The sequence below is a fragment of the Rhineura floridana genome, chromosome 1 (genome assembly GCF_030035675.1).
Source record: "Rhineura floridana isolate rRhiFlo1 chromosome 1, rRhiFlo1.hap2, whole genome shotgun sequence".
NCBI lineage: Eukaryota > Metazoa > Chordata > Lepidosauria > Squamata > Rhineuridae > Rhineura > Rhineura floridana.
Genome location: NC_084480.1, coordinates 6,545,988 through 6,567,375, shown reverse-complemented (window position 1 = coordinate 6,567,375; position 21,388 = coordinate 6,545,988). Strand labels below are relative to the sequence as shown.

At 44.2% G+C, this 21,388-nt stretch overlaps 1 protein-coding gene across 47 annotated transcripts in view; it reads left to right on the top strand.

Moving 5' to 3' along the window:
* Nucleotides 1-21,388, top strand: part of CELF4 (CUGBP Elav-like family member 4) — a 1,013,450-nt gene that overhangs the window by 136,227 nt on the left and 855,835 nt on the right. For all 47 annotated transcript variants that reach the window (XM_061607394.1, XM_061607379.1, XM_061607361.1 and 44 more), the window contains exon 2: nucleotides 13,836-13,918. In XM_061607394.1, the coding sequence (XP_061463378.1) occupies nucleotides 13,836-13,918 (83 nt within the window). The remainder of the gene's footprint in view (nucleotides 1-13,835; nucleotides 13,919-21,388) is intronic.

Below are 21,388 nucleotides of genomic sequence, written 5' to 3'. Positions count from 1 at the left end.
TATAAGTCAGCTTCCTGTTTCTCATGCGTAGCTTCACTGATACAGTGGCACTGCGGGCCTGAGACACAATGACATCATCCTTTGAAGGTTGCAAGGCCTCTTTGCGGGTGAGTTCATTGCCTACCTGTGTCTGTGTGGGGACCACCTAAACAAATTCCAGACAAGTAAGGTCATGAGGTGGATGTTAAGTGCTTGTCCGCTGGTCTAAATGGGGTCCCTTTCTCTGCCAACAGAGCCATGGCCGGCTGCCAGAATAAAACAAAGAAGGGGGGAAGCCCTTAATTACAACTATTAATAGTTGGACAATATGCGTCATCTTCTTCCCAAGGGATGTATCACTGCAGTGTTACCAGAGGTCTGGCTAATGCATCTGGGGATGAAGAGAATGATTAGATGCAATAGGGGGCACAGGAATATGTTTATCAGCAGATTTCACGTAAACTGATTCAGGGCAGAATGGGGACTTTAAACACAAAGCACATGTGTGTGTGTGTTTTCACAAATCACATTTGATACTGCAAGATGTATCAAGTCTGCATTAAGTATTCATCTTAGGTCCAGCCCATCAGCTACCCAAATCCTTGAGTTGCTTGGGGTGGGGTGGATATTAAAGGAGCCACACTTGCAGGGAAAACAAATAACAAAAAAAAATGTTTGCAGGAGATTTAGGGAAAAAATGATGATGATATGTTTTCACCTGCCCTTCATCAAATGATTCCAGGGTGGGTTAAAATATTACTGAAAACAAGAAGCATCCAGCAAATAAAGAGGAGGTTAAAAATGTAGATTTTTTTTTTAAAAAAAACACCCAACAGCTGATTACGATCCCATAACTACCTGGCTAAATAGTGTTTTGAGAGCCAGTGTGGTGTAGTGGTTAAGGTGTTGGACTACAACCTGGGAGGCCAGGGTTCGAATCCCCACATAGCCATGAAGCTCACTGGGTGACCTTGGGCCAGTCACTGCCTCTCAGCCTCATGAAAACCCTATTCATAGGGTCACCATAAGTCAGAATCGACTTGAAGGCAGTACACACACACACCAGGCAGACCTGGAGATGAGATATGAAATTGAGGAAGCATCCAAACTAGGAAATGTGGTAGTAATGGGTGACTTCAACTACCCAGACATAGACTGGCCACATATGTGTTCCAGTCATGAAAAAGAAGCAAAATTTCTAGATATTCTAAACAACTATGCACTAGACCAGTTGGTCATGGAACCGACCAGAGGGATGGCAATCCTGGACTTAATCCCCAATGGGGACCGGGACCTGGTGCGAGATGTAAGTGTTGTCGAACCAATTGGGAGCAGTGACCATAGTGCTATTAAATTAAACATACATGTAAATGGCCAATTGCCAAGAAAATCCAACACGGTCACATTTGACTTCAAAAGAGGAAACTTTGGTAAAAAGAAAGCTGATAAACAAAGTCCAGAGGGTCACATCACTCGAAAATGCTTGGAAGTTGTTTAAAAAAACTATATTAGAAGCGCAACTGGAGTGCAGACCACAGATCAGAAAAGGTACCGCCAGGGCCAAAAAGATGCCAGCATGGTTAACGAGCAAAGTCAAGGAAGCTCTTAAAGGCAAAAAGTCTTCCTTCAGAAAATGGAAGTCTTGTCCGAATGAAGAAAATAAAAAAGAACACAAACTCTGGCAAAAGAAATGCAAGAAGACAATAAGGGATGCTAAAAAAGAATTTGAGGAGCACATTGCTAAGAACATAAAAACCAACAACAAAACATTCTATAAATACATTCAAAGCAGGAGACCATCTAGGGAGGCGATTGGACCCTTGGATGATAAGGGAGTCAAAGGTGTACTAAAGAACGATAAGGAGATTGCAGAGAAGCTAAATGAATTCTTTGCATCTGTCTTCACAGTGGAAGATATAGGGCAGATCCCTGAACCTGAACTAACATTTGCAGGAAGGGATTCTGAGGAACTGAGACAAATAGTGGTAACGAGAGAGGAAGTTCTAGGCTTAATGGACAACATAAAAACTGACAAATCACCGGGCCCGGATGACATCCACCCAAGAGTTCTCAAAGAACTCAAATGTGAAATTGCTGATCTGCTAACTAAAATATGTAACTTGTCCCTCAGGTCCTCCCCCGTGCCTGAGGACTGGAAAGTGACAAATGTAACACCAATCTTCAAAAAGGGATCCAGAGGGAATCCTGGAAATTACAGGCCAGTTAGCTTAACTTCTGTCCCTGGAAAACTGGTAGAAAGTATTATTAAAGCTAGATTAACTAAACACATAGAAGAACAAGCCTTGCTGAAGCAGAGCCAGCATGGCTTCTGCAAGGGAAAGTCCTGTCTCAGTAACCTATTAGAATTCTTTGAGAGTGTCAACAAGGATATAGATATAGTCCTCTTGTGGATAAGGAATTGGTTAAGAAGCAGAAAGCAGAGAGTAGGAATAAATGGACAGTTCTCCCAATGGAGAGCTGTAGAAAGTGGAGTCCCTCAAGGATCGGTATTGGGACCTGTACTTTCAACTTGTTCATTAATGACCTAGAATTAGGAGCGAGCAGTGAAGTGGCCAAGTTTGCTGACGACACTAAATTGTTCAGGGTTGTTAAAACAAAAAGGGATTGCAAAGAGCTCCAAAAAGACCTCTCCTAACTGAGTGAAGGGGGGGGGAATGGCAAATGCAACTCAATAGAAACAAGTGTAAAATTATGCATATTGGAGCAAAAAATCTGAATTTCACATATGTGCTCATGGGGTCTGAACTGGCGGTGACCGACCAGGAGAGAGACCTCGGGGTGGTAGTGGACAGCACAATGAAAATGTCGACCCACTGTGCGGCAGCTGTGAAAAAGGCAAATTCCATGCTAGGGATAATTAGTAAAGGTATTGAAAATAAAACAGCCGATATCATAATGCCATTGTATAAATCTATGGTGCGGCCGCATTTGGAATACTGTGTACAGTTCTGGTCGCCTCATCTCAAAAAGGATATTCTAGAGTTGGAAAAGGTTCAGAAGAGGGCAACCAGAATGATCAAGGGGATGGAGCAACTCCCTTACGAGGAAAGGTTGCAGCATTTGGGGCTTTTTAGTTGAGAGGAAAGGCGGGTCATAGGAGACGTGATAGAGGTGTATAAAATTATGCATGGCATTGAGAAAGTGGATAGAGAAAAGTTTTTCTTCCTCTCTCATAATACTAGAACTCGTGGACATTCAAAGAAGCTGAATGTTGGAAGATTCAGGACAGACAAAAGGAAGTACTTCTTTACTCAGAGCATAGTTAAACTATGGAATTTGCTCCCACAAGATGCAGTAATGGCCACCAGCTTGGATGGCTTTAAAAGAAGATTAGACAAATTCATGGAGGACAGGGCTATCAATGGCTACTAGCCATGATGGCTGTGCTGTGCCACCCTAGTGAGAGGCAGCATGCTTCTGAAAACCAGTTGCCGGAAGCCTCAGGAGGGGAGAGTGTTCTTGCACTCGGGTCCTGCTTGCGGGCTTCCCCCAGGCACCTGGTTGGCCACTGTGAGAACAGGATGCTGGACTAGATGGGCCACTGGCCTGATCCAGCAGGCTCTTCTTATGTTCTTATGTTCTTAAATAGTGTTTTAGCACCAGGCATCAAACCTAACAATGTCTGCACCGGTCATACTTCCTGGGGAAGCGGGTTCCATAATTGAGAGGCCACAACTGAGAAGGCTCTGCCTCTTATTGCTTCCTATTGTAGTCTCTCCCAGTGATGGAGAATATTCAAGCCATTGGTCATGTTGGTTGGGGCTGATGGGAGTTAGCGTCCAACAATATCTGGAGTGCCACAGGTTCTACTCTCCCTGTTTTAAGCCATCCAGCTCCAAAGTCTCTGGGTAGGTCGCTGCTCATGTGTTTGAGTGCCAGCTGCTGGGAGCATGCAACCTATTGCCTTCAAGCTATGCTCATGGGCATCTTAATGGCCACTGTGGGAAGCAGGTTGTTCAATCAGATAAGCCTTTGGTTAGATCCAAAAAGTGCTTGTCTTGTGTCCTTATGCACATGACACACCACTGCTGGGCTTTTGCATTGCTCCAGCTTGACTCAGTGGGGTTTGCGCAGGAAGATTTTGCTGCTGGATTGCACTTTAACCCACACTGTTGCTAGTTCAGTCACTGCCACCAAATCACAGACACAGTGAAGAAGTCAAAGGAACATAGGAAGCTGCCTTATAATGAATCAGACCATCTAGCTCAGCATTTACACTGACTGGTAGCAGCTCTCCAGGGCTACAGACAGGGTTTCTCCTATCTCTACTTGGAGATGCCAGGGATTAAACCTGTGACCTTTTCTATGCACAGCAGTTGCTCTACCAATAACCTATGGTCCTGCAGACAAAGTTACAATTATCTGGAAATAGGCTGTGCATGTTATGTCCACATATTTAGGGGTCACTCCTGAAGTTGGGCAGAGAACAAGCCTGTGCATGTATTAGGAATTGAGCCCACCACCAGCATCTGATGGGTATGGGTTAAGCAGGTGTGCCACCAACCCAGCTCTGCCCAAAGGGAGAAACTTCAAGGTTGTCAGCTTGATGAGGAAGGAAGCGTCCATTTCCACCACCACCACACAATGTCCCTCAGAGGCTTATCTTGTGGCTGTTATGGCAACAGTAGCAGTCTGACAGCAATGGCAATGCTCCGGTCAGCTCTGGATGGCCCTCCAATACCAGTCTGAGAGCTCCCATTTACATTTCCAACAAGGCCCCTGAGCAATGCTGTATGAGGAACTCTGCGGGAAATTGAAATAGAGGTGCGATGTCTCCCCCCCACCCTGCAAAAAAAGAAAAAGAAAGAAAAGAAAAAAGAGAAATAAAATAAAACGCTTAAACATGGTCCAAAGCAAGGCTGTAAAAATAACCTTGTATGACCTCAGAACAGCTGAGGGGAAATCTGAGGACCTCCATGATTCTGGCCACTGGCCTTGCTTCCTGGAGGCGATGGGAGATGGAGTCCCACCACACTTGGAGGGTCACGGGCTCTCCATACATGTCTTGGGCAATGAACAGTACAGCCTTATGCATATTCTACTCAGAAGGAAGTCCCTCTAACTCAGAGCTTGGAAAAGTTACTTTTTTGAACTACAACTCCCATCAGCCCAATCCAGTGGCCATGCTGGCTGGGGCTGATGGGAGTTGTAGTTTTAAAAAAGTAACATTTCCAAGCTCTGGTCTGACTTCACTTAGGCATGTCTAGGATTGCTGCCCAAATATCAAAGGGTCAAAATATCCAATCCGAGGGATGGACTGGCTGCGTCTGCGTTATTATGCTCTATCTTGTATCGTGAACCAAAGCACTGTGCATGGACAAGGCACCTGGTTCAGTCCCACCCTATCTCTGTATCCACTTTCTCAAATATCAGGGCCTGGACTATTGCGCCTGTGATGTAGGAGAACTGCTCCCTGTCAAAGCAGCAGACCAGTGGTTTGACTCAGCATGAGGCATTTCCTTAGATCCTTCCTTATAAAAAAAAAACCCACCACATTATGCATCTTCCATTGTATTCCAGGCCTCAAACCTCTTTAGGGATTGATTATAGGGGTTGGTGTGACCTTTGCTGCAATTATTATCCATCTGTGTTCCGTGCAATTATTATTTATGTTGTCGAATACCCTGGTGGTGAAATTAAAATAGAGCAAAGATAGAAGGTGCCCCCCCCTTTCCTCCCTTCTCCAGTTCCTGTATATTTTTTTTCTTTTCTCTTTAACAACCTAGCCCTCCCAGGAGGGCACTTGATACATCCTCATGTTTCCTGGAGACTGTGGTTCAATAGGATGACAGTTAATTACTGGTTGGTAGTTTCCAGATGTGTGTGTTCAAGCTGAAAGAGTTGTCCTGGGGAAGTGAGATGTTGAGAGAGGTCCCTTTTTGCCAAGCTCACAGACCAAAATCAAGATGCTCCTCAAAGCTCTACAAAACCCTTCCTCTTAAAGGAGCCAGAAAAATACACAGGATCTTGACCCATCCAGATAACTCTCTGTCGCTTCAGAGATGGAGCTGCACCAAATAGCTTCAGATAATTGAATGGACCCGGTGGCCCCCTTGATTCCATCACGGGAAGGTTTGTCTCTGCAAGGCTCTAGGCCAGGAGTGGGGAACCTCAAGGGTGAATGTGAGCCAGCAGGGCCCTCCATTTGGTCCTCAGGATCCTCCTCTTCTCACACCCCTCTCCCCAGCCTGTCTCCTGCTTTGCATCCCCCTTGACTGTTTTTATCTGGCTTGAGATGTGGTCCTCAAACTCTGACAATGCCTTTGGCTTGCCTGGCTGGAGAAAAGAGCTGGGCGGATGAGCGTGTGTTGGAACTAGCCTACTGTGCAAAGGTAAAACTTCATTGCTGCACCCAGAGCTTGGAAAAGTTACTTTTTAAAACTACAACTCCCATCAGCCCCAGCCAGCACGGCCACTGGATTGGGCTGATGGGAGTTGTCATTCAAAAAAGTAACTTTTCCAAGCTCTGGCTGCTCCCACTTTTGCCTCTGGCTCCAGCTATGTCTGCCATGTGGGCCCCCAGAAGGTTGCCTAGCAAGGAATGCGGCCGTTGGACTGAAAACAAGGTTCCTCACTCCTGTGCTAGACTATTGATCCTCTCTCTCAGATTCTGGGATATAATCTGTCAGCACCGATTGGGAGCAAATCAGCCTCAAAAGGGCTTGCTTTCAGCTGATGACTCATTACAGCAAGCCCCTTTGACATCGTCATGCTGACATCAGGTGACTGACAGGTGGGGAGCCCCTCAAGGTTGGCCCACCCCTGCTCTAGGCTCACTGTCTTAATGGACAGTGTCCCAAAAGTGAGCCATCGCCAGTTCAGGGTGCTCCTTTTATTTATCCATTTAATAAAATTTATATACCTCTTGACTGTAAAAAACAACAACCCTCAAAGCGGTTTACAAATTGCAGTTTCCAGATCAAGTGCAAGGGAAGCCCCGCATAGAGTGCACTGCAGTAATCCAGCCTTGTGATCACCAGTGCCTGAACTATTATGGCCAAGCTCTCCTGGTCCAGGAATGTTCATAGCTGTCACACCAAGAACAGGCTGATAAAAGAGGCTTGTCTTCTAGCCCCAGACTGCATACCTGCTCCTTCATAGGGGAGCACAACCATGTCCAGGGCAGGCAATTGACCAATTTCTTGGAGCAGACACAGATACAGGGAACCTGGGAGCCCTCTGTCACTTGAACTCCCAATGCAGGAGGAAGAATCCTATCCTGCTGCAAGTGGAGGGATGCTATTTTTGTAAGGAAAGGAGGAGTTTGCCACCTGCAACATCTAAATTACGGTCACAGTGTGGGAAGCATTGCAGAACTTCATTACTCTTACCTGTCATCAGGGCCATCACCAGAAGAGGAAATATATAGCTACCATTACAAGAGCTTTACACTCTGTAGTTTATCTCTCTAACAGTGTGCTATGATCAGACTAATTAGACTGTATCAACTACTCCAAGTTTGCTACTAGTGGCAGATCCTCCTCTCATTGTCTGGTCAGCAGAGAGCACTCAGTGCATGATTTAGCACTGAAATTAAATTTTAAGCATAGCTTCCCCTTTGATTACCCACCGACTATCTTTTAAGGACTGTTCTGAAATCATTAGCTTTGCTTTGCTTTCTTCTCGCTGCAAGTCCTTCTGCATGTAAAATATAAATCCACAGGGAGAGGGAATTGTAACACTTACTGTCTCATCAGCCTTAGGCAGGGTGATCTATGCTCCCTGATTGTTTGGGTTGTTTGAAAACAAACAATGCAAATGCTGAAGTGATGCACCAAGACAGCCTGACCTGAACAAATCATGCAGATGACATCCTGGTCTCTAGCCAAGCAGAGCCACACCCCTATTGCCTGGGTAACAAGGCCATAGCTTGCTGCCTCTCTCATCAGCTCTTGACCCAGCTCATAAATGATGGGATTCACTCCCACAAGAGGTAGCAATGGCCAAGTTGGAAGGCATTGAAAGAAAATTAGACAAATTCATGGAGAATAAGGCTATCAATGACTACGAGCTACAGTGGCTATGTTCTGCCTCCACTGTTGGAGACAGTATGCCTCTGAATATCATTGTGATGGGGTTGTCAAATGGGTAGAGCGCTATTGTGCTCAGATAATGCTTTCAGGCTTCCTAAAGGCATCTGACGGGCCGCTGAGAGAACAGGATGCTGGATTAGATGGGCCATTGGCCTAGTCCAGCAAGCTCTTCTTATGCTCTTAAAGGTGCTCCTCTGTTTCCTGCCAGTCCTTCAGACCGGGCTGTAGACTGGACACTTTGCTCTTAATAAGGTTCATGGAGATAATTCAGCGGTGGCTTGTCATGCCGTTTCCCTCCCACTGTGGCCCAGGCTCTACGTCCGTGGTTATTAAGGTCAGGCTCTGGGAGAATACCCCAGTGGCTCAGAAGGGCTCCTCGCCAGCCCAGCCTTTCTATATTGCCACCTGTCACCCTCCTTGCCCGTCCTCTTGAAGACTGTTTTAGCAGTGGCCAGGCAGTGGCACCACTTTTGAACTGGAATTAATTTGGCTCCCATCCACAGTGGCCACCCACTATTGTAATTCACCCAACATGCCTTGCCTCAGAGATCAGTATCTATAGATTCCATAGATCTACAGGCCACATAGGACTATAGATCTATGAAATCTAAAGACCTTATAGATTATAGGCTGGGATATTGCAGATTAAGATGGCAGGTAGTTATCATGGATGGGCGTTGAGATTGGCTCCTGTTCAAAAGCTACCTGCACACTGCTAAAACATCAGCCCAGGGCCAGGTGGGCTGCAAGGGGAGCTGCTGCTGCTACCAAGGCGGCAGCAGAAGTGTAAAATATGAATGAATCGTTTTGGGGGTGGGGGGACATTGGCAACACGGTGCCAGAAAGGCATGACACAAAAGGAAAATAGATTGGGAGGGAGGAGGAAATAAGCAACCTCAGGTACAAGTTCTTAAGTCAACCGCACCTCGTAAGGCTAACTTTTCTTAAAGCCAAGAGCACTTAATTCCCTGCTGCTTTGGAAAGAACAGATGGCCCATTGTGAGTTGGAAGTTAGATGGACACAAAAGAGTTAACCAGAAGGGCACAGCAGAGCTGTCTCTCCCCCTGGAGAAAGCTGGGCTAGGTGCAATTGCTGTTCCTCTTGTTTCTTACAAAGCCCCTCATGCTTTTAGTTTTGTGGGAAGAGTTGGCTAGTTGCGGTTCCCTTCGGAGGGATCTCAGCAACTCATGCCCTTTTGTCTTTAGGGTCCTGATGAAAGTCCAGAGGCCATCCTTCCTTGAATTATACCAACAATGTTCTAGCTGGCTAGAGTTTCTTACCCAGATTTAATGATGAACTGACCTGGGTTCAGGCATGTGCTGAAATAACCTGGTAGTTTATCAGAGCAGACTCAGCTACAGTATTCCATGGCCTCAGCATCCCCCTCGATCCAGCAGTTCTCCTTCAAGTAGGTGAGTGGGAAAAGAAGGATAGCTTCTCACCTAGGATGCTGGGCTCCTTCTGGGAGGAAGGGTGGAAGGGTGGGATGTCAATGTATTTATTTAGTTAATTAATAACTACTAACAACATTACGGGGTTCAGCATGTTTATGTCTCTTTTTCTCTACATCCTTTTCTCACGAGCTCATGGGTTCCTTCTAGGAGGATAGGTGGGATATAAATTTAATAAATAAATAAATAAACAAGTGAACTTCCCAAAGCTGTTAGGGACAGATAAATCTGTCAGTTTTGTTTGCTTAGTTTCCCAATCTTAAATCCAGTTCTACACATTTCTGCAGCAATTTGCATTTTTAATTAAAAAAAACCCTTATGACAATTTTTGCAACCAGTTTCCCTTAATATATTGCATTTTTGTATGTTATTTTCACATAAATGCATTTTTATGCACGCTTTAGCCTATTATATGCATTTTTTATACATTACGTGGCAGGAAAACTGCATTGCAACATTCAGAGAAGTGCAGATTTCGGAAGATGGCTGTGTTTCAGTTCTCATATTGCTTCAGAAACTGCAAATTTGCTAGGTTTGCCTTTAAATGCAAACTGAATCCAATTGCAACCCCATACCTAGTTCTGCATGGGACATGGTGGCATATTCTATTAATGTACTTGTAAAGTGACTCTGAAACCAGATGGAGGTGCTGTGGGTGGGTGTTTCCTGAGCAAGGATAATTGCTCAATTGCCTGTTTGGGATGGGGTCCTACTTCCCCTGAAAGAGCAGGTTCATAGTCTGGGGGTACTCTGGGATCCAATTCTATTGCTAGAGGTCCAGGTGACCTCAGTGGCTAGGAGTGCCTTTTACCAGCTTCATCTGGTAAGAAAGCTACGGCTGTTTCTGGACTGGGATAACTTGACCACTGTTGTCCATACACTGGTAACCTCCAGGATGGATTACTGTAAAGTGCACCACATTTTGCACTAGCTGAAGCTTCCAGAACAAGATCAAAAGCAGTTCCACAGCTGGTGCAAAATGTGGCCGTGTGAATGCTTACTGGAGCAGGATATCGCCAACATGTTACCCCCACTTCTGAAAGAATTGCACTGGCTGCCCATTAGCTACCAGGCTAAGTTCCTGGTGTATAAGTTCACGGTTTTGGAGTATAAAGCCCTGTACAGCTTAGGACCAGGATATCAGAAAGATAGTCTTTCCCCTTACCCACCCTGTCTAGTCACTATGCTCTGCAGGTAAGGGCCTCCTACAAATATCATCTCACCAGGAGGTCATTTCCGCACAACATAGGAAGTGGATCTTTAGCATTGTGGCACCGACCCTTTGTAATTCCCTCCCCTTAATATTCTGCTGTCTTTTCGGTGCCTACTGAAGACCTGCCTCTTCCTCTTTTATGTAGAGACCTTACCCCAGTCTGCATCTATGTTGGAATTCTTTTTAAGATGCTTTTATTGTTTTGCTGCTTGTTGTTTGTCTTCCTGGGCTCCTTCCGGGGTAGGGTGGGATACAACAACAACAATAATAGACAAGTGTGTGTGTTGGGGAAAGGGCGGGGGGCTTCAGTGCTCTCCTTTCTCAGGGTGGAGGTTGCCCAGCACAAGTGACGAGGTGAATGCTGCCTGATGGTAGAGACAAAGGGAGAAGACCATATATCAGGTGATGGAAGAGACTTTTGTGCTGGATACCCTGGGGAGCCACTGCCGCCTAGACTGAGTAACAAACAGGCCTGTATGAAGCCTGGTATCTTCCTATGATCTCTTCCCCCTCATTCACCAATGCCCTGGCAGAAGGGCATGAAGAGAACCCCCAGCGGCTCTTGGGAAATGTTGCTGCTGGATAGAAGTGTGATTTCCAAAGTCAGTTTGGCTTCTGCCAATTTCTGTATCCTTAGCTAGTTTTGGATGATAGCATGATGCTCCTGCTTTTCCCCTTTCAGATGCTGCTTTGGGGGAAGCTAGCACGTCCTCATTCTTCCCCTTTGGGATGACATCTCTTTCCTATGTATGTGCTCTATCTATCTGTCTATCTATTCAGCTGCCTTTAACGGCAAAGCCCTCTCAAGGTGGCTTCAGAAAGATAAAATATAGTACAGTCCCAAACCTCCAACAATAAATAAAAGCTGAAAATGATAGATTGGGGGAGGCTCAGTGCCGCACGGCACCTCCTTGCTCTGATGCTCCCATCTTGACATTCTAGTGTGCTGCCTGCCAGCTGGGCATCACTGGCAATCTGAACATCTACCTGCATTCTCAGAAGACTATTGTCAGAGCTTAGTAGCAGAGCCTGCATGCTTTGCCACCCTGGGCTCCTACTGGGAGGCAGGGCAGGATACAAATCTAATAATAATAATAATAATGATAATAATAATAATAAAATAATAATGCAGAAGATCCCAGGTTCAATCTGTGATAGTATCTCCAGTTATTTATTTAGTTATTTATTACACTTTTATACCGCCCCGTAGCCGAAGCTCTCTGGGCGGTTTACAACATAGAAGCAATATACCATCACATTTGGTACAATTGATAGCAAAAGAAAATGGATATATCACATAACTGAACAATAAATCGCAAGCAATATGCATATCTTCAAAAACAAAATATAACAATTATAAAAATATCTAGACAAACAGAAAAGAAAAGCCATACATCACATCACAAAACATAAGCCGAACAATAAGTCTCAAACAATATACATTTCATCAAAAGCAGAACAAAACAAGAATAACAATTGTAAAATATGTCTAATAACAGTTATAAAATATATCTCAAACAAAGTTCTCTACTGGCCCGTTGTGATTCTCCCCACCTAACCACCATCTTCTATAACCAGCAGGACTATAAACATTTCTTCCATTGTCCTGTTTCTCCAAGGCAAACCCAATGCGACTCCAAGTGCAACGCTAAGTGCGCACTTAGCGTTGCATTTGGCGCAGCGCTGAGGCGCTGCCTCAGGTAGCCTTTCCCCTTCATATACCTGGAGCAGAAGACACAAAAAGAAGGCAAAAAGAAGGGACTGGCAACAGCTGCAGCACCACACAGTTAGGGCTAGGAGAGACTCCTGTCTGCTTTGGCTCCTGCCAGTCAGTGTACACAATACCAAGCTAGGTGGACCTATGTTCCTGCAACCTCCAGGCTTCTTGTTTCGGGAAGGGCCACAGCTCAGGGTAGAGCATTTGCTTTGCGTAGAGGAAGTCCCAGCTTAAATCCCCAATGGCGTCCCCAGCCTGCCTGAAAGTTTGGAGAGCTGTCGCCAATCGTTGTAGTCAATATTGAGTTGGATGGACCAATGGCCTGACTCAGTATTGCACAGGTTCCTATGCTGCTATGTCCTTATTGCGCCCACAAAGTGAAAGTGCCCCAGCACCAGGTCTCTTTCCTGGCTGAGGAAGGAAAGCTCTCACTTTAAAGGGTATTAGACTAGTAGCCAGAATAGTTAAATGAAGCATCCTCATTCAAAAGCAGTGTACCTCTGCACTCCCAGCTGCTGGGTGGCCAGGGAGGGGCTATTGCCTTCAAGCCTTGTTTGCAGGCTCCATGGAGACATTTGAATGAGTGTCATTGGAAAAAGGATGGGCTAATTCTGGAATGAAGGGCCCTGGAGAAACCCCCGCACTCTGCCTTTAGATGCCCTCCTCCCTTGCCCCCCTCCCAACCACCCCATAGTGAGTGAATCCTGCTGGAGAGTGGTCCCAAAGCTGGAATGGAGGAAGCTGGTGGTCCCACAGGGGTGAAGGAGGCAGCCAAGGAGTGGGGCCCCAAGGAATGTCACGTGAAAAGCTAGGCTTTTGGGGAGAAGGAGAGGGAAGTTTGAACAGCAGCTGAAAGTTTGGGACAGCTGCTTTTTTTTTCTTACATAAGAGGAGAGCACCTGGGGGGGGGGTAAAAAGTGAGAAGGCAGAAAACTGGAACCTAACTGACAAACAGAGAACCCACCCCACATCCTGCCCACCAACCCACCCCAAAATGGTAGCACAGGGCCATTAACATGGAAGCTCTGGAGACGCTGGCATGACAGGGGAGGGGGGCTCACAAGGGCTTGCCCTCCAAGCTGATTACAGCCACCCAACGTCTCTGCCAGGGTGCAGCAGTCCTTCACTTCCTTGTAGCAGTTTGCTTGCAATTTGTGCTTGGTCCCTGTAAGTTAATTGTAAACTGCCCAGAGAGTTTCGGCTATGGGGCAGTATACAAATGCGACAGACAGACAGACAGACAGACAGACAGACAGATAGATAGATAGATAGATAGATAGATAGATAGATAGATAGATAGATAGATAGATAGATAGATAGATAGATAGATAGATAGATAGATAGATAGATAGATAGATAGATAGATAGATAGATTCTGGTCCTGCAGAGCTCTTAATGTCCTTCTGCTTTTCTTTTTCAGGCTGTGCCTTCCTAACATACTGTGAAAGGGAGTCTGCTCTTAAAGCCCAGAGTGCACTGCACGAACAGAAGACACTGCCAGGGGTGAGTCCAGATTGCTCTTTTGATTGCCACAGTTTTGCAATGTTCTTGGTCCTGTTTGGAGGATGGTGATAGAGACAATAAATGACCTGTTGCTCAGGGTGAATTATGGTTTGCATTGGGTGCATGGTGGCCACCAGTACTGCTTCATTTAGCCTTGGGATAGATCGACTCCTTTCCAGGCTCAGGAAAACCATGAAGTGGGCTGCTGACGTAAACTGCACTGGGGCCAGATCTTGCTGGCTGTCCTGTTTTGTAAGAATTTCAGAATCTGGATGTATCTGTATGGTGTCATTTTTCCCCCCTGGGAGGTGGGTTAACTTTAAGAATGTCAGTCTTGTCTGTTGAGTTCTCAAGCAAAACACAATCCTGTTGACAAGTGAGAGTGGCACTGTTCCTGTTGTGTTTTGAATGGTTCTGGGGGGTGGGAAGGTAGCAAAACAGTTTGTAGGAGGATAAAGTAGAAACTGAGCAAGAAGGACGTGCATGAATCTGGAAACAGAGGAAATTAAGTTTGAGCAACACCAACAGAACCTCAAAAGAAGAAAAAAACATTCTACTATAGCATAGATGGGGAACCTGTGGCCCTTCAGGTATAGTTTGACTTACGTTTCTATAAGCCCCAGTTGGCATGGCCAATGGAGTTGGACTCAATCAACATATGAAGGGCACCATGTTGGTTATCCATGCTGTAGAAGGGCATGTGTGTTAACAGAATGACTGGTACAGGGAGACAATGATTTGATGTCTGTGTCTATACATACATAGAAAATTTAAGAGCAAAGATAGCCAGGGAGAGGCAATCTGTGTGCATGTGTGTGTGATTTTCAACACAATTCCGGTGTATATTCATTGGCAAGTATGCAAAGGATTGCAGCCTTAGGGCATGTTTCAAAGTCTCGCCTATCAGCAATTGCAAAGCATAGAGATGAAAAGAAATCTTGCATATATTTGGAACTTATTTCCAAATTAGAAATTTAGATTTGGTATTTGAAGCTGGTGCCTTGGTTGGGGGACCACTGGGGAACCCCATGTGAGGGTATGATAAAGACATAGCTTTTTAAAAAAACAACTAAGAATTCAAAATGTGGAATTTGGGGGTCAAGTTGTTGTATAAGCTTGTAAAATGAGTTTTATTACCAACACTTGCATCCTGATGTTTGTCTGCTTTGTTGCTGTTATCTGAATCATTCTTCAACTTTTAAAAAAATTATTGCAGTTTTCTGATCTGACAATTTGAGTCTCGTGCCCCGGCAACTCTACATCGAGAAAGAAACTTTGTTCACCTCCACTGCAGAGTTAATGTAGGGTTGTATTTAACTAAGTCCTACTCAGAGTAGGCCATTGAAATGAATGAATCTAGTTTGCCATGCCCATTAACATCAGTGGGTCTACTCTGAGTAGGATTAGCACTGAAAATCACCCATTAGTAGACATTTCCACCATTCCATAGTTTTGTCATCTCTCTAGTTGTTTGCAATCCACTTACCACAGTTATGTGCTAGCACTTACTTATGTGGTCTGTATGGTAAACAACAAGGTTTATCTAAATATTTTGTATGTAACAAAGACCTCATGCCACCCTTTCAAATGACTTGCCGTCCTACCTGTTTACCTCCAGTCTTTGCATTGTGAATGAGTGATGGAAGTAGTTCCAGTTTTATTGGTGCTACTAACATATGCATTCCCCCCTTCTATGTTCTTCTCTTCTGCAATCTCTGCTTCAGTTGCAAGGGAAAGGTTTTGTTTTTTTTTAAAAAAAGAAAGAGAACAGAGGAATGTAGGCTGATACTTCAGTGTGATGTTTCAAAAAACAGATTTACTAGAGATGCACAAAGAAAAAAAGCAAAAGGAGCATGATGTTCATGATGCTTTTTTTCTGGGTACTTTCCTAAATCCATATTCAGATGGTTATTTTCTTCCAGGGTATCAAGTACTTGAAGCAGCTTCTCCTCAAAACACTTGTTTGATGGAGACATGAGGTTGTATCCAATGCTGTCCTGCTCCTCGTGCAACAAACTTCTGGTTGTGTAATACTGCCCAATGTGCATCTGGGAAAAAAAAACCTGTTCCAGAGAGCTGCGGGATCTTCTGGGGCAGAGTTTGGGGAGAGGAGTGCAAGGAGAAGCCCTGCTGCATGAGCGGAACATCACTTAGACAGTGTTGGGTACAACCCATCATTCCCATATGGCTACATACTGTAGCCCCTAAAGTTTCATTTCCTTAATCCTGGTGACTTTTTTTTGAAGTGGATGAAGAAGACTGTACCCCCCTGTCCACTGGAGGGTAAGTTGATAGTTCCCACATGGAAGGATTTGGTGGTGTGAAGGAGCCACAGATGGAGCTGGCTTTTTCCTTTGCGTGACCGATCTCCTCCTTAGGCAGTGCAATGTTGTAAAGACAGACAGCCATGGTGCTGTGTGATGGCTCTTCAAATGAGATAGGAGGTTGCTGAGAAGTTGGCTTAAAGAACAGTAGCCTTTTCTCTTTCTAAGGCAAAAATCAGTGAAACAGAAGGGCCTTATTACTGGATTGAATATGGCCAAGAAATACATTACTTTTTGCACTTGCTGGGCAAGATCCTGACACCAACACCATATCTGTGGTTCTGCAGACACAAATTCTGGAGACGGTCTAAGTGTGCCATCATTCCAGAACCTGGGTGTGCATGGCTTCTGTTGGGTCCTAGCCCCAAGCCAGTCTTAAGGGAGCCACTCGCATGCAAAAACCCTCCCTGGTCATGCCAGGTACATCAGACCATGGTGCAGCTGTGTAAGAAACGTCACCCACCCCTGGAGTAGCTGCAGGCAAGGAATCCACATGCTGGAAGACGCTCAAAACCTGTGAGATGATATAATTGGGTAAGGTGTCCTGCAGTGTCCTAATGGTGGTGACACTAAGTTCCCTGCAGAGTAGCCTCCTTGGGGCAGAGGCCTGGCAGTAACCACCACCCAAGGACTGTGGGTGCAGTTAGTTACTATCAGTAACAAATAGGCCCTGCAAATGTAAAGCCTGATATTTATTTAAGGAAAACAGCCTTTTTGGTAACCTTGAGGGTTTTTTCCCCCCATCCTGTGTGTGTGTTTCAGATTTATACAATTCTTAACTATGGTTGATAAACTATGGTTTCTGTTACCAGCATATGTTATCACCATAAGAAAGGGAAACACTCTTTAGGTCAGCAGGGTGATAGGGAGGGAGGGGGAGAATTCACTCATGACTGACACGTATGTAACTCATCCCCTTGTCCTGGCAGCATCTGTGTGGTGGCACGACAGTGGTGGTGGCGGTAGTAATAGTAATTTATCAATAATATTATGGCAAGCGCCTTCATGGTATTATTTTCAGTGCCTGCTAAAAACTTTTTTGTTTAGGCATGCCTACCCGGAAAAATAATTTTGACATATATATGTTTTAAAACTGCTGATTTTAATTATATTTTGATAAATTTTTATGTCGACATGTTGTAAACATTTGATTTTTTGATCTCTGTGTTTAATGAATACTTTGAATGGTTTTATGTTAACTTTGTTTATTTAAGAAGTATATAAATCAATAATAACAACAACAACAACAACTATTCAGGGAAATGGGGAAAAAGAGAAGGAGCAATCCACCTACCAGCTCATAGACTAGGTCTTCCTCCCCACCCTCAGTAAGTGATTCAGCATCTGTCCTACTAAAAGCCTGAATCAAGGCATTTTAAAACTGTCTACACATAAATGCATATATATGGAAGTGCTGTTTGCTTTGTCCTCTGTGCATAGGTGTAAGCCCTTGCCTTCTGGCTGCATATGCTTGTGGTTTTACACAGCACGAATTACCTGCATATATTTTACTGTATTTATTACCAGGCCATGCTTGTAAAGTGACAGAAATATGTTTCGTGTATTTCTGTGTGATATGTGGCATGTAAAGTCAGCTGGCGGAGTCACTGCATGACTCCTGAGCTTGTGTGGGTGTGGCTTTACCAAATCTTTATGGTACTTACAATTTTTCTTGTTTTTTGAGGGGGGGGGCAGTGGAAAGGAGAAGAGCAACCGATATTTTGTAGCGAGTTGAACCAAATGGGAAACATCACATTGCTGCTTGACTCTCCTTTGTCCTGTTGGGCTAAGTGGCTTGGACAGTCTCTCCTTCCTTCGTCCAGAGTCGAGGCAAACTATTGCCAACTTTGCGCACTGGGCAATTTCAACTGTCTAACGTGTTTGCGGCTGGTTGTTTATATTTTACATATAATAGAATAGTGGGATGATGAAGTATATTAGTTCTTTAATAATTTGTAGAAATGCTTTGATGTTGTGGTAATTACATTAAAGGTCACATATCAAAGGTAATTTGGGTGAGCAGCTGTGATGGTTTCTCAAAAGCAATCAATATTGCTGTCCGTGGTGCTGATTTCACCAAGGGGCCTTCCAGATTAAAGGAGGCTTATTACCAGCTAGACATACACAGGGGAAATCAAGAACAGATTGAGGAGATTCTTTGCTCTCTCCCCCCACCTACAATTAACACTATTCCCCCTTAATCTGTGCTAATCCTTCATACAGGGGACAACCACTGGCATTTTCAGACAAATTAGGCAAGTGGCCTGTTTGATGGAGGGGAGAGCGGGGGAGAGCAGGCATATGAGTTGAGTCATCCTTAGTGGGGATTTTTGTCTGGATTTTTGTGTGTGCTTTGTGAGCAATTCAAATAAATCTGCAGTGATAAAAACTGCCATATCAGAAATTCATCCCCATGATCTAGGAGGGAAAGCAAATGCTATCTAGACTGTGACAACGCAAGAGACGTGAGAAAAAAGTTCCTGCAGATGTGGTTCAATGTTTACTGTTCCACTCCATCTCAAATTTGTTCCCCCAAAAAATGAAATTTGGAGGGGGAATACAATTATTATAATTGTTATATTTATGCTAATTTTTAATAATTAGTATTATCATAGTATTGATACGATTTCTTTTTTAAAAAAATGTCATTCTGATTCTAAATTGCACTGCCGCCAACTTTCCCCCTCCTTCCCCCCCTCCTGAGGTTAATGTCAGAGGATAATGTTGCGAAATGTAATTACGCTATCAAAATCAGCTTTTATTTATGATTCAAATAAACTGAGCTCATGTCTAATAAGCACAGTGGTATATTTTCCTCCTCTCTCCCACCCGCTCCCTTCGTTTTCTTTGCTAAGAGGGAGCAGGTCATATGGTAGACGGGGCTGCCTCTTTGCATTACCTCACCAGATCACTATTAAGACTCCAAAGGAGAAAAAACGGAAGTAGAGAAGCCAGCAAACTGTTAACTTCAGCAGTTTAGGTGCCTTTCCAGATGCCAGGTTCCATTAAAATCTGTGCCTCGGGAAGAAGGAGAGAGCATGTGAGAAATGTCTTAGAGTTGTGTTTGATTTCTTCTTGGCAGATTATTGAAAACTGGGCTTTGTTTGAGGATGTAACACTATATCCCATACATGCTGATCCTATAGATAAGCATGTATGCTGCCACTGTAGTACTGTAACAGGAAAATGTTGCTTCTTACAGAGCAGGATCAAAACAGTCTTCTAAGTTTGTCACTTTTGCTATTGTATTTTGCTGTATTTACTATATGTACGTCGCCTAGAGTGGCCATTGGCCAGATAGGCGACACACAAATTAAATTTTATTATTATTATTGTTGTTGTTGTTGTTGACAAGGAACCTTGTTTTTCTAATGTGCTTTTGACTGTCCCTCTCAACCTTTTCTCTACTTTTTGTCCAGGGACCTAGAGGGAAGCATGCACAAGTCCTCCAAGGCTAAAGAATAAAGATAAAAAGAAGCATACTTTTGAATTTTGTACAGTTTGATTGAGCTTGCCAAATGTTGTCACAGTATCCCACACTTAACAGGATTTTGGCTCAGCTCTAATTGAAACTCTGTTTTCAAAGTTTATTGGCTTCACCCACACGGGGTCTTCAGATATGCTTTCTGATCTTGCTCTGGGAGAAACTTAGTGGCTACTGTAGTTCTAGGTCTTAACAACTTCACCTCATGTGTAGAGAATTCCTGTATCAATCTTTTAACTCCCAGGAGGGCATCCAGTGCTTGGTGAGAGGCAGATGACCTCCATAGCACAGCTTAACTGAACAAACTACTGCATGTTAATGTTTACTGTGGGCATGCATCAAGGTCACATCTTAGGTCACATGTATAAGGTCACATCTTAGGTCACATGCATAAGGTTGCTCATCTTATGGACGGTACTTATTTTTATTTAAAATATTTCTGTCCAGGCCTTCTACCCTAAAATAGGGCATTCAGGGTGGATTTTGGAATCTCCAGCTTCTGCCCATCTTGCATCTCTCCTTCCCTATTATTTATTTATTTATGCTGACTGGACACCTTGATGGACCTTCTTCCTGTTTATACAGTTTCTTATCCTGAGATCACAACTCATGACTTCCTAACTTCAGTATCTCATATCAGTTAATCATTCAGAAGGTGAAACAGATTTTTGGGAGGGAGCTGTTGATATCTAGACCTTATGCACAACAACTCAGGCAAGCCCCTACAATGTCCGTGGTCTACAATCCCAAGAAAACTAGTCCTGGTTCATTGGTTTGCCTGCAAGGAAGCATCATATAGAAAGAAGCATCCCATTAACTGACATGCCACAGCCAAGGTGCCTTTCTCTTCAGATCTTCCACCTCACCCATTCTTCCTCTAGTATACCAGGGAAGCATAGAGGCACTTAGGAAAGCCCTGTTAATTTTCACTAGCTTTGGCTCAAGGTCAGTTTTTTTGTGTGTGTGTTGGTGGTTTTATGTCATTTTATGATGGCTTTGAATTATAATTTGGCATTGTAATTTTTGGGCTAGATGGGTTTCTCAATAGTGCTGGCTTTTATGAGGTATTTTCAGACTGTTACTGTATTGCATTTTATCTTGTAAGCCACCTTGAGTGGTTTTGCCCTTAAAGACATATTTAGAAAGTATTTTAAACAGATGGATGAATAAATAACGTTGCCAGCACACACTCATGCCCATGGCAGTACAGCATATTGCTATGTCCCCCCCTCCCCAATCAGCAAAGGGGATCTCAACCCAGGACAGGGATTTCTGTCTACCCTCAAGCCAGCAAAACAGAATGGCAAGGTGCTTTCATAAGTGTGCAATGAGAATGATCTCTTTGACTTGGGTGAATGGTAGTGGTAGCATCCTAAGAGAAGACTACAAGGATAATCTCTCAGTGTAGTTGCTTTGGGGACTAACAATCACTATAAGCATTTTGGAGACTTTGCTAAAAGGCAAATGTATGAACTGGATGATGTGTTCCCATATCAGGTCCTTAGGATAGCTCATGAGGCGTCTCCAGGTCCCCCTCTGTCTCCTCCTTCAGTGTGTGTACATATGTGCTGCACATTGCTTTGCTATCAGTATATTGGTGATGCTGATAGAAATATAAATTGCCAGTTGCTCTGACAGCAATTTTCCATTGCACTGAATCAG